At 35.6% G+C, this 16,004-nt stretch overlaps 1 protein-coding gene across 21 annotated transcripts in view; it reads right to left on the bottom strand.

The window, feature by feature from the left end:
- DLG1 (discs large MAGUK scaffold protein 1) overlaps positions 1–16,004 on the bottom strand; it is a 165,898-nt gene that overhangs the window by 4,348 nt on the left and 145,546 nt on the right. For 7 of the 21 annotated variants that reach the window (XM_032986796.2, XM_032986798.2, XM_032986805.2 and 4 more), the window contains 7 exons: positions 13,306–13,405; positions 9,919–9,960; positions 6,767–6,817; positions 4,807–4,908; positions 4,385–4,557; positions 679–788; positions 211–302 (listed from right to left, as the gene is read on the bottom strand). In XM_032986796.2, coding sequence (XP_032842687.1) covers positions 211–302; positions 679–788; positions 4,385–4,557; positions 4,807–4,908; positions 6,767–6,817; positions 9,919–9,960; positions 13,306–13,405 — 670 coding nt within the window. Of the gene's footprint in view, positions 1–210; positions 303–678; positions 789–4,384; positions 4,558–4,806; positions 4,909–6,766; positions 6,818–8,323; positions 8,360–9,918; positions 9,961–12,535; positions 12,570–13,305; positions 13,406–16,004 lie in introns of all 21 variants that reach the window. The other 14 variants (XM_032986799.2, XM_032986804.2, XM_032986808.2 and 11 more) reach the window with 5 other exon arrangements.

Raw genomic sequence — 16,004 nt, 5'->3', positions numbered from 1 at the left:
AAAACTAAATTAGTCTCCCAGTAAATTTCTGTATATATTGAATTAATTGATCAAACTGAAATCAGTGTAGAGGTACTAAGATGGCTCTATGCCTGACAGATCAGCCGGAAAACGAAGTTCAGCCTTATCTCAGCAGTGAAGCAATTCCTATTTTACAGCAAGCAATAAAATTTCAGCTCTGGCAAGGGAACAGTCCTAAGCAAAACACACCTGTGAAGTGTTCAGTAAATTCTTGCTCCAGTTTCATGGCCCTCTCAAATGTCTTCCTGGCTTGCTCTTCCGTTAAGCGTTTATTCATTTCCCTGAAATTGAACATATTATACCTTTTAAAACTACTGTCAAATACTTGGGAGTTTTTTGAAATAAGGTTTTAAACTGTTGTCTGATTATTAACCCTAGTAAGAGGCAGTCTCCTAAATGACACATAAGCAAAGACTGTAATGGGAATGAGCTGTTCTGATACTATGTTGCATGGAATTTAGCACAATGACGTTTCTTCTCAAACACTGTAATTTGGAATAGAAACACCATCTCAAAGTCCCTAGACATTAAACTCAGGAAATTAAATATTGTTCGAAACGCAAATATTACAATTGTCTTCACATAACTAGCAGTAGGTTTTTCAAATACAATGACAGTCTCAAACAATTTTGCCTGAGGTACTTTACTTTTACTCACATGATATTTTCCACTGTTTTGGGTTTAATAAAAATGGAGATTGGATACAGCTGGGCAATCTGCAACCTTTTTATCGCATTACCAGAAACATCAAGAATGCAGTGTTTACCCTAAAAAGTGAGAGAGAAGGGAAGATGGCACTAAGCAAAATTTAAGTCACAGGTATGCATAGTATAATTTAGAAAACATGTCTCCACTGAAGCTAACAAAATTAAGAGTATATGCAGCAATGATGATATGATTTCATCACTTTGGCACAAGGTCCCACAATGCTCCTCCGCTGGGATCCTACATCACTTGAGATGTTCCTAACCCTTCTTCCTTCCTTTCTCCACCAGAGCTTGCAGCCCAATCAACAGTGCAGCATCATCCAGTGGAACAGCTGTACTTCAACCACACCACGAAAATTATTTATTATTTTTAATAATTTGAAGATCCTTTAGGGAGGTGACCACATCACAGATGCAGTTTAGAGAGGAGCCAGATGACTTACCTGGCATACCCGAGGGAGTAACCGCCCCTGACGGCAGAGAAATAGGCCACCACTGGAATCATTAAATGGGACTGAATACAAGCACTCTCCTCCTCCCCCCCCCAGGTACCACACAGTAGAATACCAAGCTTGAGATGGTGAATGTAATTTGTTTGGGCTGATTATTTTTTCATCTCTTAAGAAACAAATGTAACAACCATTCCTTGGGCAGTTGGAAGACAATGTGGTAGGGCTGCTTTTCTCCCCACCTCTATTCTTCCACTATAAGCAATTTTCCACCTCTTTGGGGTATCTCATCATAAAGGCTCTTCCTGTTCCTCAGCTCTTCTCGACTCTGCTACGCTCATTTCCACCTCACACAGTTTTATTTCTTTCCTTTGAGTAGCACAGCAGTAATTTGGCATACCACCATTTTAGAAAGGGACGGGGAGAGAGGAACAGAAAACCACCGTCTGGTGACTAAAGTAAGAAAAGGTTATTCTTCAGCAGGAGACCAATGTGAGCAGCAGATTTCTGAGAGCCAGGATACAGACCCAAAAGCACCACAAAACCAGAGGTTACTCATGTCATACAACGCATTTCCTGAACTCCTGAGACCTCATTCCTGGAGGGCATATTGATGAGTAAGATAGTGACTGCAGTCTGAAATGACTGACATGTTTCTGCTTCCTGGCAGAAGAGATCACTAGGATCATTTATATTTGACCTCTTTGACAACAAAACCACAGAAGTTTATTTCAAGAATTCTTACAGATAGAAGTGTTATTCCCACATGAACAACACCTATCTGTTTGTTTCCAACAGATGACAGCCATTTCCCAGATCCAGTCCATGGATCTGGATGTTGACTGGTATCATTTAAGAAAGGTGTTGGTATATTCTAGCAGAGTGTTTTACTTCATGTGCTGACGTGTCCACATATTTCAAATGGTTTCTCTTTAAATGTGGCGTGTGCTCTGGGAATTGAGAATTAAGAGCATTACCTGGTCCATTTCTTTTTGGGATAAGACAATAGTTGCTGTGTTTGGCCCAAAAATTTATGCCGGGTGCCAAAGGATTTGGGGCAAAGGGTGGAGGACTAGATGGCCAGCACAGGACCTTATGGAATATAACTGTGACAGTTTATTCCAAATCAATAATGAACATGCAATAATGAACCAGTGGCCTCAGATACAGAGATCTGCAAGCCGATTGTGATTCCAAAGGAAAAAGGATATGAAAATTGCTTTTAAGTGAAGACTTGGAAGACAAGGAAAAGAAATGCAAGTACTTCGTGATACGATTACCATGTTTTCATCCAGGGAAGCTATTTTGCTCTTCGCACAGTGCATTTAAACAATACTGTACATATTTTTTAATTCCTCACTTACACTGCACCTGATTGAGAAACACAGACAGAACTCGGTGCCTTTCACAATAACTGACAATGACATTAAAAAGCATCTTTAGTTGTGTCCATTATAGGTAAGTAAATGAGGGAGGAGGGGATCAACTGGAAGCATGAACAAACAAACACAATTTAAAGCTATTCCAAGAATACCATTTCTGGTACTTTTGGGGGTAGTAGCAGTCACTTCTGTTGTGTCATTCCCTAAATTCATCATCAAAAACTTGGAAATAATCTTTTGTATCTAATAATAAGACACACTGAAGAGACTCATCTCAAGTGAGACAGAGAGGAATACAAGTAGAGAGTGACCCCCAGATTGACCAGTTCACAGCCCTATCACAATTCTGAAGTCAAGTTCTGAAGGACAGGCCACTGTTTCTCACAAAAATAACAGTAACTGGAACTGAGAAATTGCTGCATCTACCCAAGTATCACAGTGCCCGTACAAGAGATTTAGTAGCATGGAGACATCTGGTAGCACTTTGTTCTTCATGCCCATTTATAAAAGATTCATAATCGTTTTGAACCTTAACTAATCCCACTAGATGGGCAAAAGAACACAGCCAATTTCAGGTCTAGGATGGAACCGAAGGATTGTATCTGCACCAGCAGGTGAAGCAACTGCCAACAGGTTTAAGACGTTTAAGGTGTTCAATAAATAGTTTCATCATTTAACTACATATGATAGTTTCACAACTTCGTTCAGCCTCCCATGCAATGTACTGTTCATTTACTTTAGCAATTTTGTAATTAATTTTGTTCTCTTTTCTTGCTATATACCACGGAGTCAGGTTCTATTCCATAGGGTAAGACAGCAGAAAAAAAAACTTCATCACATGAACCACAGAATCTCACCATGTTCATCCTGCTTTAGATTCCAGTAAATTACACTTTCCAGAAATAACAATACTTAGCCATTTGGGCAGAATAGTCTACACTGTTTTCCAGAGGACTAACACCACTCCCCTGTCACATGGGTTAACCGCACTCACCCTCTGCATGTCCAGACTGGAAGTGCTCACACTTGTGAGTTTCCACCTAGAAAATATCTGTTTCTTCTCTCATACAGACCAGGTAACATTGTCTACTGCAAATGCACCATATTTGTAAGCAGTAGAACAACTCTCATCAACCTAACGTGGAACATTTGTAAAGAATTTTCACCAAAAAATTTTCTTTAAAACAAGCATCTTACTCTAAGAAATATGCTTCCTTCTTCCAACTCCTTTTCAGAGAACTCAAGTAAACTTCAGTTTGAATTCAGAAATATTTAGATTTTGTAGGAAATAATTAACTAAAATCTGTTCAGGATAAAACCAGTAAGTTCAGTCTTCAAAATGTAGTGGTACTTTTGTAAAGTCTTTCTAAAATTGAGTTTATTACATTTACTCTTTTCCCTTTGTCAGCTAAATCCATGAAGGGCACAAAGAATAAAATTTTTACAAGTTTTCTTCTGCACAGGTCTATATCAAATGGATCATCCCATTAATCAACTCCACCACAACTACTCTTAATTAGCTAATGATCTATTTATATGAGCTAGGCCAATTAGCCTGTAATTCAAATTGTTTCTTCTCTGTTCTCTTTTTTTATAAGAGGGCACAAACTACAGTTGCTCTTTTCCCACAGTTTAATCATGATGCTTTAATTATTCCAAAGCTTTATTGCTTCCCTAAACTCATTTGCGAAAATGTGCTTTGTTTCTAGTTTTGTACAAATTCCTTTTAAAGTCAGAGGGTTCCTAATAGCTTGTTGCCATTCTTCCCCTGTCAGCACAGTCAGATAATCACCTTGGTAAATGAAAGTAACTGGCACTGATTTACCTTTTCTGCTACTTCTCGCACTGACTGGACACTTGTTCCATAAAGATGATTATTGTATTGGCCAGCTTCAATGAATTTGTGATCCTGAATATCCTTCTCCATTTGCTCTCGAGAAGTGACAAAATGGTAATCACGTCCATCCACCTCATAATCTCGTTTTGGTCTAGTAGTATCTTCAAATATAAACCAGTAATTTTTAAAGCAAAACAAAAAACAATTACTTTTTTTCCCCTACAATATCCAAAAATACTTTCCCATTTATACTGTAAAATTTTCACAAGCAAATGACAGGCAATTAAGACAGATCTATAAAGTTTAGACAGTATTTTTTTTTTAACTCTACACACCGAAGATGTCTATTAAGAAAATTAACAGGAAAAAAAAAATAATTTACAATTGCTTTAGTATTTGCTGAGACTTACGTGGAACACATGAGCCAAATTTGTCTGGAAATTCTGAGATTAGATCATCATTTATTCTGTCTTTCATGGGTCCCAAAACAATCACAGGTCGAGTGTAACTGACTATTAAACATAAAAGAATAATATCAGTTACATTTCAGTATGATTACTAACTTTCACAGTTCAGCAAAATAAGCTTCATCACATGGTAATGATTTTAATACCTAAAAGAATATTTATTTCTACAGGGAAGAAAAACATGTTCAAGAATGTAAATCAATTAATACCATAGTCACAGTAAGATATTAGATCTCCACTCTCAAATCACTATCCTGGCTGACTGCAGATGAGTCTTAAATTATGGAGGCTTTGGAAAAAAAAAAAAATCTTTTTACAAAGTAACATCCTTTATTCTAATGAAAAAAACAATTGGGGGAAGTTTGAAAATCTTTTCACTTCAAAGAGGTACCTAAGCAATAGCAGGGTGCATGAAATTCTAGCTCTGTGTGGGGAGGAGCTGCTTCTTTTCCTCCAAGACCATGATTAAATACTCATACATGAAAAGACACAACTACAGATAGCTTCTGTAACTATTAACACCCTTATAAAATTAAGTATAGCATCTTTTAAAAGTAGCTTCATTTTTTATAAAGTTATAAAGGACTTTTGGTTCAAAATTAAGCTTAAGCAGAAAATATCTTACGCTGCAAGAGCCATGAAGACAACAATGCCAAAGCACCTTGGCAGTGGCATAATTTCAGGTGTATAAATTTTAGTTTTAGATTCAGTCTGTCTTTACTGCACAAATAAGTCAAAATTAAATAAAGTCTCACCCATAAAATATATTTTAATTTGACTCTCAGAACTATTTATTTTCCAGGGAATTAATGTATTTACAAAAGGAATGTCTTGGATCCAGTAACTGTCAACCATTAATTTAATAACCAACAACTTTGCTTAAAGACTAAGGGCAGCCCACCAGTGTCTCAAGTCCAAGCACCTTTTAATCTATTTTGGTCATTACACTTCTTTATTCCTCTGGGCTTTTAAAAAAAAAAAAAAAAAATACTGTGGAAGTGAATTAGTGGACAAATGCAGATAACATATACAGGGAATGTATTACTGCTTCTAAGCAAAGGAACAAAGTGCTGGTTCTTTTATGGCCTTCCCCATACTCTATGTTAGACTCATAAGGGGAATTACAGTCATGTATTTAATGCCAAAGCACTTGGCTCTCTAAAATCTTTAGTTTTACAATATGGTAGTTACTAAACCATTGGCTTGTGCAAAGTCTCATTCACATCCTTTCTCTTCAACCTTGACATCAATTCACTTGGTATTACTATTGTTCTCACTAAATTATTAAGATGTCAGAACCTGGGAAGCTAATGCCAACCAAAAAGGTGTTTCTCATTTTGTCAGACCCTCAAGTGTGAGAAAATATTTTCTCCTATCAATTTCCATTGCATTCAATTTTTTTTTTATCCTGAAAGAAAAAATAATCACTTAGCAATTGCTAACCAAATTAGCCATATAAGAAGTCAATACAGGAATGGAAGACCACCATATTTTAGAGATGTTTCAATTAAAGCTTACTAAAATAGACAAATGATCTACTGACACACTTTTTGCTGCAACAGAGAAAAGGAACTGCAACAGTGAGAATGCTAAAGCAATATGAAACAGAAGAAAACTATAATTTCTGAGGTTTACATTAACAAAGCTGCTAAACATACCTTATTTTCCTTATGCAATGTAAACCACACATAATAAGTTATTTTAAGTAGCACACCTTTGGATCTTGCACTAAATAATTTATCAATTGCATCTAATAATTTATGCCTTTATGCTTTATTCATTTGAATAAAGGTAACAAGTTCAAAACAGTGCAGAAGTTTATCATGATGCTAATGAGCATCGGGGTATGTGAAGTACTCTGATAATTCAGATAGGTATTTTATACTGAGCAAGATCTACAAACCTTCTTGTTGATTGACTGGTTCATATGACAAGACATATTCCTCTTGGCCACCTAAAATGTAAATGCAAAGACATATCTATGTATTTTTTTCCTAAATCAACATATTTAAATTGAGTCATTCAATGAAGTATGATGATACAGACATTCCCCATTAATATGCATTAGAACGATACTGATGAAGGACATTTTTCAAGAGCGATGAATTATAAAAGTCACAAAGATAAGTCAAACACAAAATTTTAAAGCATAAGACACATACAGTATAAATAATTTCCTGGTTTATGTTAGCATGTCAAACTGACATCAAGCACAAGAAGAATTTTAAGGCATTATTGAAATGCTCTTATACACTTTTTCCTGATGAAATGCATGCATGCTATCATTCACTGCTAGAGGCAATGCCACCTTCATCATGAACGTTCCCCATACTTTGAAGATAGCATTTATAGTAACATTTTTCTACTCTTATACAGGGCTGACAACCATGTATATGTCAAGGTGTACATATCTTCCAGTAATTTTATCATGAAGTGCATCTACATAAACATCGTCAACCACTCTAATTATATATATATATATAAAAATACATTTTATTAGTGAATTTTTAAAAATGAAATTGAAAACAAAGAATGCTTCTTATTGGCCTCAGATCCAGAAAGCACATCAGCAGTGAATGAAACTAAAATAACTGAATTTTGACCTTTGACAGCTGCAGGCTTTTTACATGTTAATGAAAGCATCAGAAATATACCTCAGTTGCCATCTCTCTAAAAGATTATTTCTAGTCTAATAAGGTATCTCCGAGTAAGATTTCTTGCTATGAAATCTTTAAAAATTAACTCCGTGACAGCAGACAATACTGAAGATACAAACTCAAATTATATGACATTACTATGAACTTTTAATAAAATACAGTCCTTCAGTAAGTTACTTGTGTAATTTTAGAACATTCTTTGGAGTTGATAAGCCATACTTACAACAGGCAAAGAAACATATCAATGCTATACCACAGTTGTAGAGAAACAGATGGCAGATGAAGGCTTTTAGAAATTCATATATTCTTTCTATATGTCTATCCTTTATTTCATAGCAAACACCATTGATCTTTTAAACCTAAAATTCACAATTTCAGTAAGAGAAATATTTCTCTTATTTGTAATAAATTTCCATTCAAACTGTACTACAGCAATACACGGATGAACATCTTAATTTTTTAAGTTACTGCAATTGAGGAATACCTTAAGACAGATGTGAAAACATGCAACCTGTATATTTTAATATCTCAAAAAGGTACTCATGCAAATGGATTTCAGGACAGTATATACTTTCAGACCCCATTTAAGCTAGGGAGAAGAACAGGGAGTCACCAACTATCAACTCATCTATGGTCTCATATTTCAGCTCTCATAATTAGATACTTTGGAGAAGTCACATTGCTATAAGGTCAAAAATTAGTTAAATTACCAAAGAGGTAACAAGTTCCCCTGGTTAGGGCAAAAAGTGTATACTGTCACTGCTTTTCAAAACTTTAGAAAAATTAATATTAATAGAATGAACCTTTTGAACAACCGTACTCATCTGTAATCAAGATAACTTTCATATTAGACAGCAGTAAGAAGAAATTAAAAAAAAATATTTTAATAAAAAGTGCTTGGAATTACACATTCAGATAAGCAAATCCATGACATTCACAATAAAATCAGGGCTTCTCAAGTAACAATGGAGTAAATAACTAACTAGTAGTACCAATAACAAGCTTTAAACATAAATAAAGCAAGCTCTGAGGAAAACCTTCAGGAGGAGGAGAGGAAAGCAGCAAATTTATGAAGAAACAGTCACTGTTAGATAGTTTTTATGGTGTGTCATTAAAAACAGTTAAAATTTGTAAGTTTCTCAAAGGCACTTTGCATACACATTCAATTTTGTGTTATTCTCAGGGAATACAAATGTTTCCCCCGGGGTGGTTTCTTTTCAATTGCAGCCTCTGACACTGTTAGCATTTTATATACATGTATGAATTCTCTCCTTGGGTATAATCATCTGGTAGGAAAGACATGGATTATCACCTCTGAGAAGATCAACAGCTTCCAAACAAATGTATCTGTTAACGAACCACCCTTCCTATTACCCTAACATACATTATACCTGTTTCTGAAGTGCCCGTTACAGTCAGCAGGCAACAAGGAACTGATCAGTGAGCCACTCAGTGCCACACTGTGTGACTTCTACTGTTCCTGTTTTTCATATTCCACATCAAATCCTTTACTTTTTCATCCTCCTGCCCTGTTCTATCCTGGGTTCCAGGTCTGGACTGCGCATCTTACTGAAGAGTTGTTCACTGGAAATGACCAGTGAGATTCAAGTTCTGGCTCTGGTTTAAGACATTTTAAAAGCATTTCAGAGCAGCATCATGCAGCATATTACCCACTGTGAACATGTAGTACTACTGTAGCTTGAGCTAGTAAAAAAGCTAACTCAGTTTAGTACTTAAAAGATATTACGACTTCAGAAAGAGAGAGGATGTGCATGCGTGCCTCGTGTGTTAATTTGTCATAACTGACTTCAGCACTGAGTGTGTGTCATATGCTTTGAAGACAATTCATACTAAGCACCCACGCTTGACAAAATAGATAAATGAAAGCTGAAAGCAAGGGTAAATACATGTTTGCTTATCTTTAGTTCCATTAGAAGTTTATACATATTAAATCTGAGTACCAGTTGTGAAAAACTGTAGATAGCTATTGTACTATTTAACGGATTACACAGTTTAGTTACGCTTCCAGGATTACGCTCAACTACATATATTTTTATTTATCAGCATTAAATTTACATTTAGGTTCTAATAGGTCTAGCTAGCTTGCATTTTTTTTATTTAATAGGAATAGAATCAAATTAAGCTAAGCTAAGAAAATGATAGATCACCAAAAAAATAGGCATAAAGAAGGTTTGCAGTGATTCTAGTCAGTTTTTTAAAAATAAAGACACAGCACAATTTGCAGTACCCCACCAAATACATTAATATGGATTTCACCTGAAGGCGACCAGGAAGTTCTATTTAACATGTAAATACCCAGAAAAAACAAACGAACATAACCAAAGAAAGAGCTACTAAACAAAGACTCTAAATAAAGGAAGAACTTAAAAACACTTACGGTAACTACTTTCACTATCGCTGGCATTAGAGGTTACATGCTCTGAAAGTGCAACACAACGGAAAAAAAAAAAATAAGGAACATACACTAATGGCATGAGTCCAAAAGAAAGCAAATTGACACAAAATAATTCAGATGAAAGACAATACTGATATCAAAATGCTGAAATCAATACATACTGCATATAAAAGTTTTAAGGTACTTCTCATAGCTCTCAGGATCAAGCTTAATTTCATACAAAAGGAATTTATGTTAATAAAAAGAAAAACATTAAATAGCACATCAAAATAAGATTACGAAAAGTACACTAATTCACAGTTCACATGTAACCCTGCAATTTTTAGGTTTTCACTTCAAGATTAATTTTGTTGTGCACAAACTATGGGGTTATGCATTTCAAGTTTTATGCAGGCAATTTACTGGTTACATTAAGAGTCTTGCCGCAGAAAATGCTGGACTATACTGCAGGAAATATACTGTAGCACATTCAATAATGGACACTTTCCAATGGTATAATAGTCTACTTGAAGTGCAATGCAGAACTAAGATTTAATCCCCCCCCACATACCCGTAAGGCTTTAGTTTTCTAAAGCTCCTGAATTTTATTCTGGACTAACTATATTAATTTAATGCTTTTTGAATAGTAATCGAAATACTTCAGTAGCTACAAGGTGTTTATATTTAATTTTTGAAGCTATGTAATGGTGTTAAATATGTCTATGATAAAAATTAATGCAATTGAAGAATTCCAGGTATCAATCTATTCTCTTACCTGAAAATTCTACAAATCTAGCGAACAAATATGAACTTTGATATTGCTGAATTTATTGTAAAGAATCAATTTTTAAGCCAGCCAGTGACCGTGTCAATTCATAATGAGAAACAATAACATTCACAGGTTAAGACTGCATGAAAAAGCTTGTGTTTGACTCATACAAATAAAATACAATTAATTTGAAATTATGTACCTAACTATATGCATAGAATAACACATATTGTTGTCATAAAGAGCCTTTATAATGAATTAAACTTAGTGCAGTTCCTCCCTTACAAGACTGAAGAGAAGGAAGCAGAGGGACTCTAGAGCTAAGAATACAGTTACGAAGCAAGTATGCTTCTAGTCATTAATAAATAGCGAAAAAAGTCATCATATGTAAACTAATCAACCTTTTAAAATGTTTTTGAATAAAGTGAACTAATGTCTTTAAACCACAACTCTCTAGCTAGACTGAACTCCCTCATTTCATTTCTGTGCAGGAAAAACAGACAAATATTCCTAATATTTCTGAGTACCAGCAATTTGGTTCTACCTCCATTTTATTTTCATGTATTGGAAAAAGAATGTCCATTGGAGAGGCAAACAGTGATGTTTAAAAGCCTCATGGTAGAACATGAATGGGAGACACTGTTAACGGACACAATTGCCAAAAATGTAAAGCCTAAAATGCCAGCAAGAACAGCAGTCTTGCACAGACCAAGTAACACAGCTTGCATTAAGCGTAATAAGGCAGTTTCAAAAAGTCTGACTGTGCTGCAAAACAGGCTAGAAGCCATTTGTTTTTATAGCAGACTCACCTAGTGTCATTTCTGTATCATTACATAGTTTAAATTAGATATGATCATAAGGCCATAAAGGCTGTTATAAGCTTCTGCTCTAGATCAATAATTTCCTTGAAACTAGCTGTTTCAGAAATGGGAAATTAATGTTAGAGCTACTAGAATTTTTATTTCACGACTGAACCTAAGTATAGATGTAAAGTCATTAAAATTAACATTTCCTTACAGGGTGTAACTTACGTACAGTATTTCTGAAATTAGTTGTAAAAAGTGGTGTACGTCTATACTTAGGTTCATAAATGCATAAGTGTGTGTTTGTGTGTGTGTGTGTGTGTGTTCGATATCTGTGATGAGAACAGGGTCTTGACTTTTCTTTATTTGTCATTTTAGTACGGTGGTTGTGTCTGTGTATACAAACAGATCTGTTAAGAGTACTCAGCAACTTTTGAATCTTACTGTACTGAAGTAGTTAACATTTCTGCAAGAAATACAACAAATGCTTAAGTTTCTCCTCTATTAGCTACCCCTCTATCTGGTCTAAAATCATCACAAGAGTTCAAATAGGTCAGAAAAACTCTCAGGGCATTTATTAAGCAAAGTTTTTTGTTTGTTTTAAGTAGCTGTAAACATCAGTCACCTAGGGAGAGATTGAAAACTGTAACTAGTTAAAGTATTACAGCAATGGTTGTACTGCTACTGTAAAAAAACATAGGTTATTTTTAAATAAAAACACAAAGAGAAGATAAAAGTGACATGAAAAAAAAAATACCAAATTTAAAAACACAATACTATTAAGGACAAACAAGTAAGCACTGGTAAGCTTCTGAACAACAACAACAAAAAAATGTGATAGTCACATGAACTTAAAGTAACATGTTCCTGAAAACAAAACACCCCCCCAGAACATTACAAACTAGAAAAAGCTTATGAAACATTCTTAGAGTCAACCTCCTTATGCCAGCAGAGCATCAGTCTCAAAGAGATCTGTTAGAAAAAAAAAAAAAAGTAGTAATTTTTCAGATGGAGGTTAAAATAACTTGGGAGTATTTTGATCACTTACTCAGGCCTTTTGATCCCATGTCGTCAGGGACCTCCTGCAGAGTAGTCCCCAGAGGGCAAGCAATAAAAAGACAATCACAAAGAAAATAATTGTCAGTAATATATAAAATTGGCGCTACGACAGGAGACAGTTCCCAGAACATCACAGGGGAAGGTAAGTCTATAGGATTTGACCTGAGACTGGCACATGAAGTGTAATTAGTGACGCAAATGGCACAGAATGGAGTTTATACTAGACCTGGTCTGAATTAGCAAATTTATGCAACTGGTTTTTGAGAAGACAATTTTTTTTTTTTTTTTTTTTTTTTTTTTTTTTTTAGTGCTGGCAACAGCAGTGACAATCAAAGTAATCTCTCTTCATTAGTAAAACCAAATTAGAATTAATAGCTTTCAAGAAACTAGTCTAAAGGGACTGATATGAGAAGCTGGTAAACTCCGTTATACTTTCTCTGTTGCTGTGCCCTCTCCTTCAAGTCAGAAATGAGGAACCATCACTGACAGCACTGGAAGGCTTTTACCTCCTCCAGTTACGTACTCACTGTTACTCAACAGTATTACCCAATTTATTGCAAACTGGGATACTCTTGTGTTAAATTTCACTTTTAACAGTAAGCAAACAGTTCTATTGGTTTTGGAGATTGGTTTGTCATTGGCATGTCAAGCTCGTTAGCCTGTTGCAGCTCATGAAACTGTCTCCATGGTAACACCCTACTGCAATCTAGCAGGCCCTTCTACATGTGCTTCGCTCTCCATCGAATGCCACATACTTACGGTCAATATCACTGGTTTCCTGCTCACTCTGGTCCTTGTTCTTGTAGAAGGGAAATTTTCGGGAAAAGAGGTTCTTTTTACGCTTGTCATTGAATGACTGCTGAAGAAGAGAAGGAGGGGCAAAACAAAGGATGTCTAATGTCTGTGTGAACAAAGGCCCAGACCAGCAGCTTTGTGGAAGCTGACTCCTAGAACCACATTATGCAGTGCATATTTCAGTTTAACACTATCTTCTCAGCTCATTAAAAATAGAGATCAGGATCAGCTTTGCTCACACCCTCTGTATTTCACAGGCTTACTATTGAGAGAAGCAGCAGGCTGGTTCATCCTATATGGCCTGACCTGTAATTTAGGCTTGCTGGGACTATACTTTCACTATACTAGTGAAAAACTAGGCTGCTGTAAAATGGCCAAACCATAATGAACTCAGTTAAATCACTGATATTATCTAATAAAGGGATTACAGTATTTTAAAAAAATGCTGAGGCTTTACACATGCTTTTTCAAACAGCTGACATCATAACAGCACACCAGAAGTATTTGCCAGTGTTACCCATTTGCAAAGGCAAAACTGTAAATACTTTTGTGTCAACTGCTAAGTAACACATCATACAGTACAGAAAAATGGAAGTTAAAAGCTGGCATTGTGTTGAATGCTCTTACAGTAAAATTAACAGTGAAATAGGAAAAAAGGAAGAAAATAAATGTGTCTAGCTAAAATATTCAAACAATTTAAAAAATGCCAAACCTGTATTTGTTTCAGTCTTTCACAATTGCAATTCATTGCAAGTTCACTGAAAGAAATTACTTCACTCTACATAAGTTTGCATCTCAACATCAAGACTAACTTTCAAACGAGCACAGAATACCAGGTTGGAAGGGACCTCAAGGATCATCTGGTCCAACCTTCCTCAGCAAAAGCACAGTCTAGACAAGATGGCCCAGCACCCTTTCCAGCTGATTCTTCAAAGTCTCCAACATTAGGGAATCCACCACTTCCCTGGGGAGATTATTCCAGTGGCTGATTATTCTCATTGTGAAAAATTTTCCTCTTTTGTCTAATTGGAATCTCCCCAGGAGTAACTTGCACCCATTACCCCTCTATTTTCCATGTGGCTCTCTGTAAAAAGGCAGTCTCCATCTTCTTTGTAGCCACCCTTTAAATACTGGAACATGGTGATAAGGTCTCCCCTAAACCTTCTCTTCTCAAGGCTGAACAAACCCAATTCTCTCAGCCTTTCTTCACATGGCAGGCTTCCTAGTCCTTTGAGATACAAACTCATTTCATTTGTTTGCTGTGGCATTATTTTTACAGGGCTGCATTTATAGACAATAGCCACATGAAAAAAAAAAAAAAAAAATGTACGTCCAAGGATCATATTCAGCAACTTCTGACATTAACTGCTTGTGTTGCTCATGAATTTCTGCACCTCAGTTGCTACAAAAATTTCTAGTTAGCTATATAGACATATACATACCCACCCATATGAATATAAAACTATTATTTTGCTCCTTTTCTAAGTGATAGAGAGCATCGATGTATTTTCATTTATATATAGGCATGTCTACAGCTGTAATTAACACAGATTTTAGCAATATCTGCCATATCTCCTGCTGAAGACATTACGTGACTACAGCACTTTACTGTTCTAAGTCAATAAAAAATTCAATGTATAAATAAATCAGTAAAATTATTATTGCAATTATGCCCAGAACTAGAACTAATACAGCTAATTTGAAGCCAGCTGAAATTCCTTTTCTATTTTTAGGCATAAGTGAATCACCTGTCCAGTTTTGCCAAGACATTAAATCTGCCATGTTTTTGTCATTTGGTTTGCAGAAACTCTATGACTGGAAGGATGGCAAAAGTAAGAAAATGCCCAACTTGGTTTTGATACCCTATGCTGCCAGGGGGACTGTTTATTTTTAAGCCAAGCAGAGCCCATGTACAGCAGGAGTAATAAAACTTCTACAGAACTATTCTTTATAATTACTTAAAAAAAAAAAAAAAAAAAAAACCAACTAAATTCATACACTAAAGACTCTACTAACAGCTGTTTCTAAAATTTGGAGCATGTACATTTGGAGTACTTGTCTGTCTTTGGCCAGTGTGAGCTCATCTTCCTCTATTATATTCAATACAGTTGCAAAAAGGTGTATTATCTTTCCTACCAGCACTAAGTATGGAACAAAACATACTAACAACTAGGAGTCAAATAGAACAAGGTTTTTTCAAACAGTTGGCCACCTTCTTTCGTACAATTACAAAACTAGCATTTGGCTCTCCTAATGTGAATGTCTATAGTACAACACAAAAGCTGCATCCTGCTGCAGTATTGAAAATTCTTCTGGCCATCTGTTTTAATACAGACTTGCTCGGCATTATCAGATACTCAAACATCCAGTGATATTAAAAAAAAAAAAATTATTTAAAATCCCCAGGTGTTAGAGAGCCACATGGTACCACAGAGCACAATCAGTAGCATTGAGCTCTGGAAATAGCAATACTGTGTTAAGAAGGAAATCCATAAAACCTTAATTGGCTGGCATCTGTATTCGACTAAAACTGTCATTCCGCGGTAGGAATTGGTAAATTATCAACCTGACATGGACAAAGGAACTGGTTTTGAGCCAATCATATGCTTGCACGAGCCATAGTTGGCATGGGCAAGGTTTTAGGTTATGGTCCTCCTGACATT

The sequence above is a fragment of the Tyto alba genome, unplaced genomic scaffold (assembly GCF_018691265.1).
Source record: "Tyto alba isolate M040663 unplaced genomic scaffold, T.alba_DEE_v4.0 Super-Scaffold_10, whole genome shotgun sequence".
Lineage (NCBI taxonomy): Eukaryota > Metazoa > Chordata > Aves > Strigiformes > Tytonidae > Tyto > Tyto alba.
Note: the sequence above shows the minus strand (reverse complement) of the source record. Positions and strands in the feature narration are given on the sequence as shown.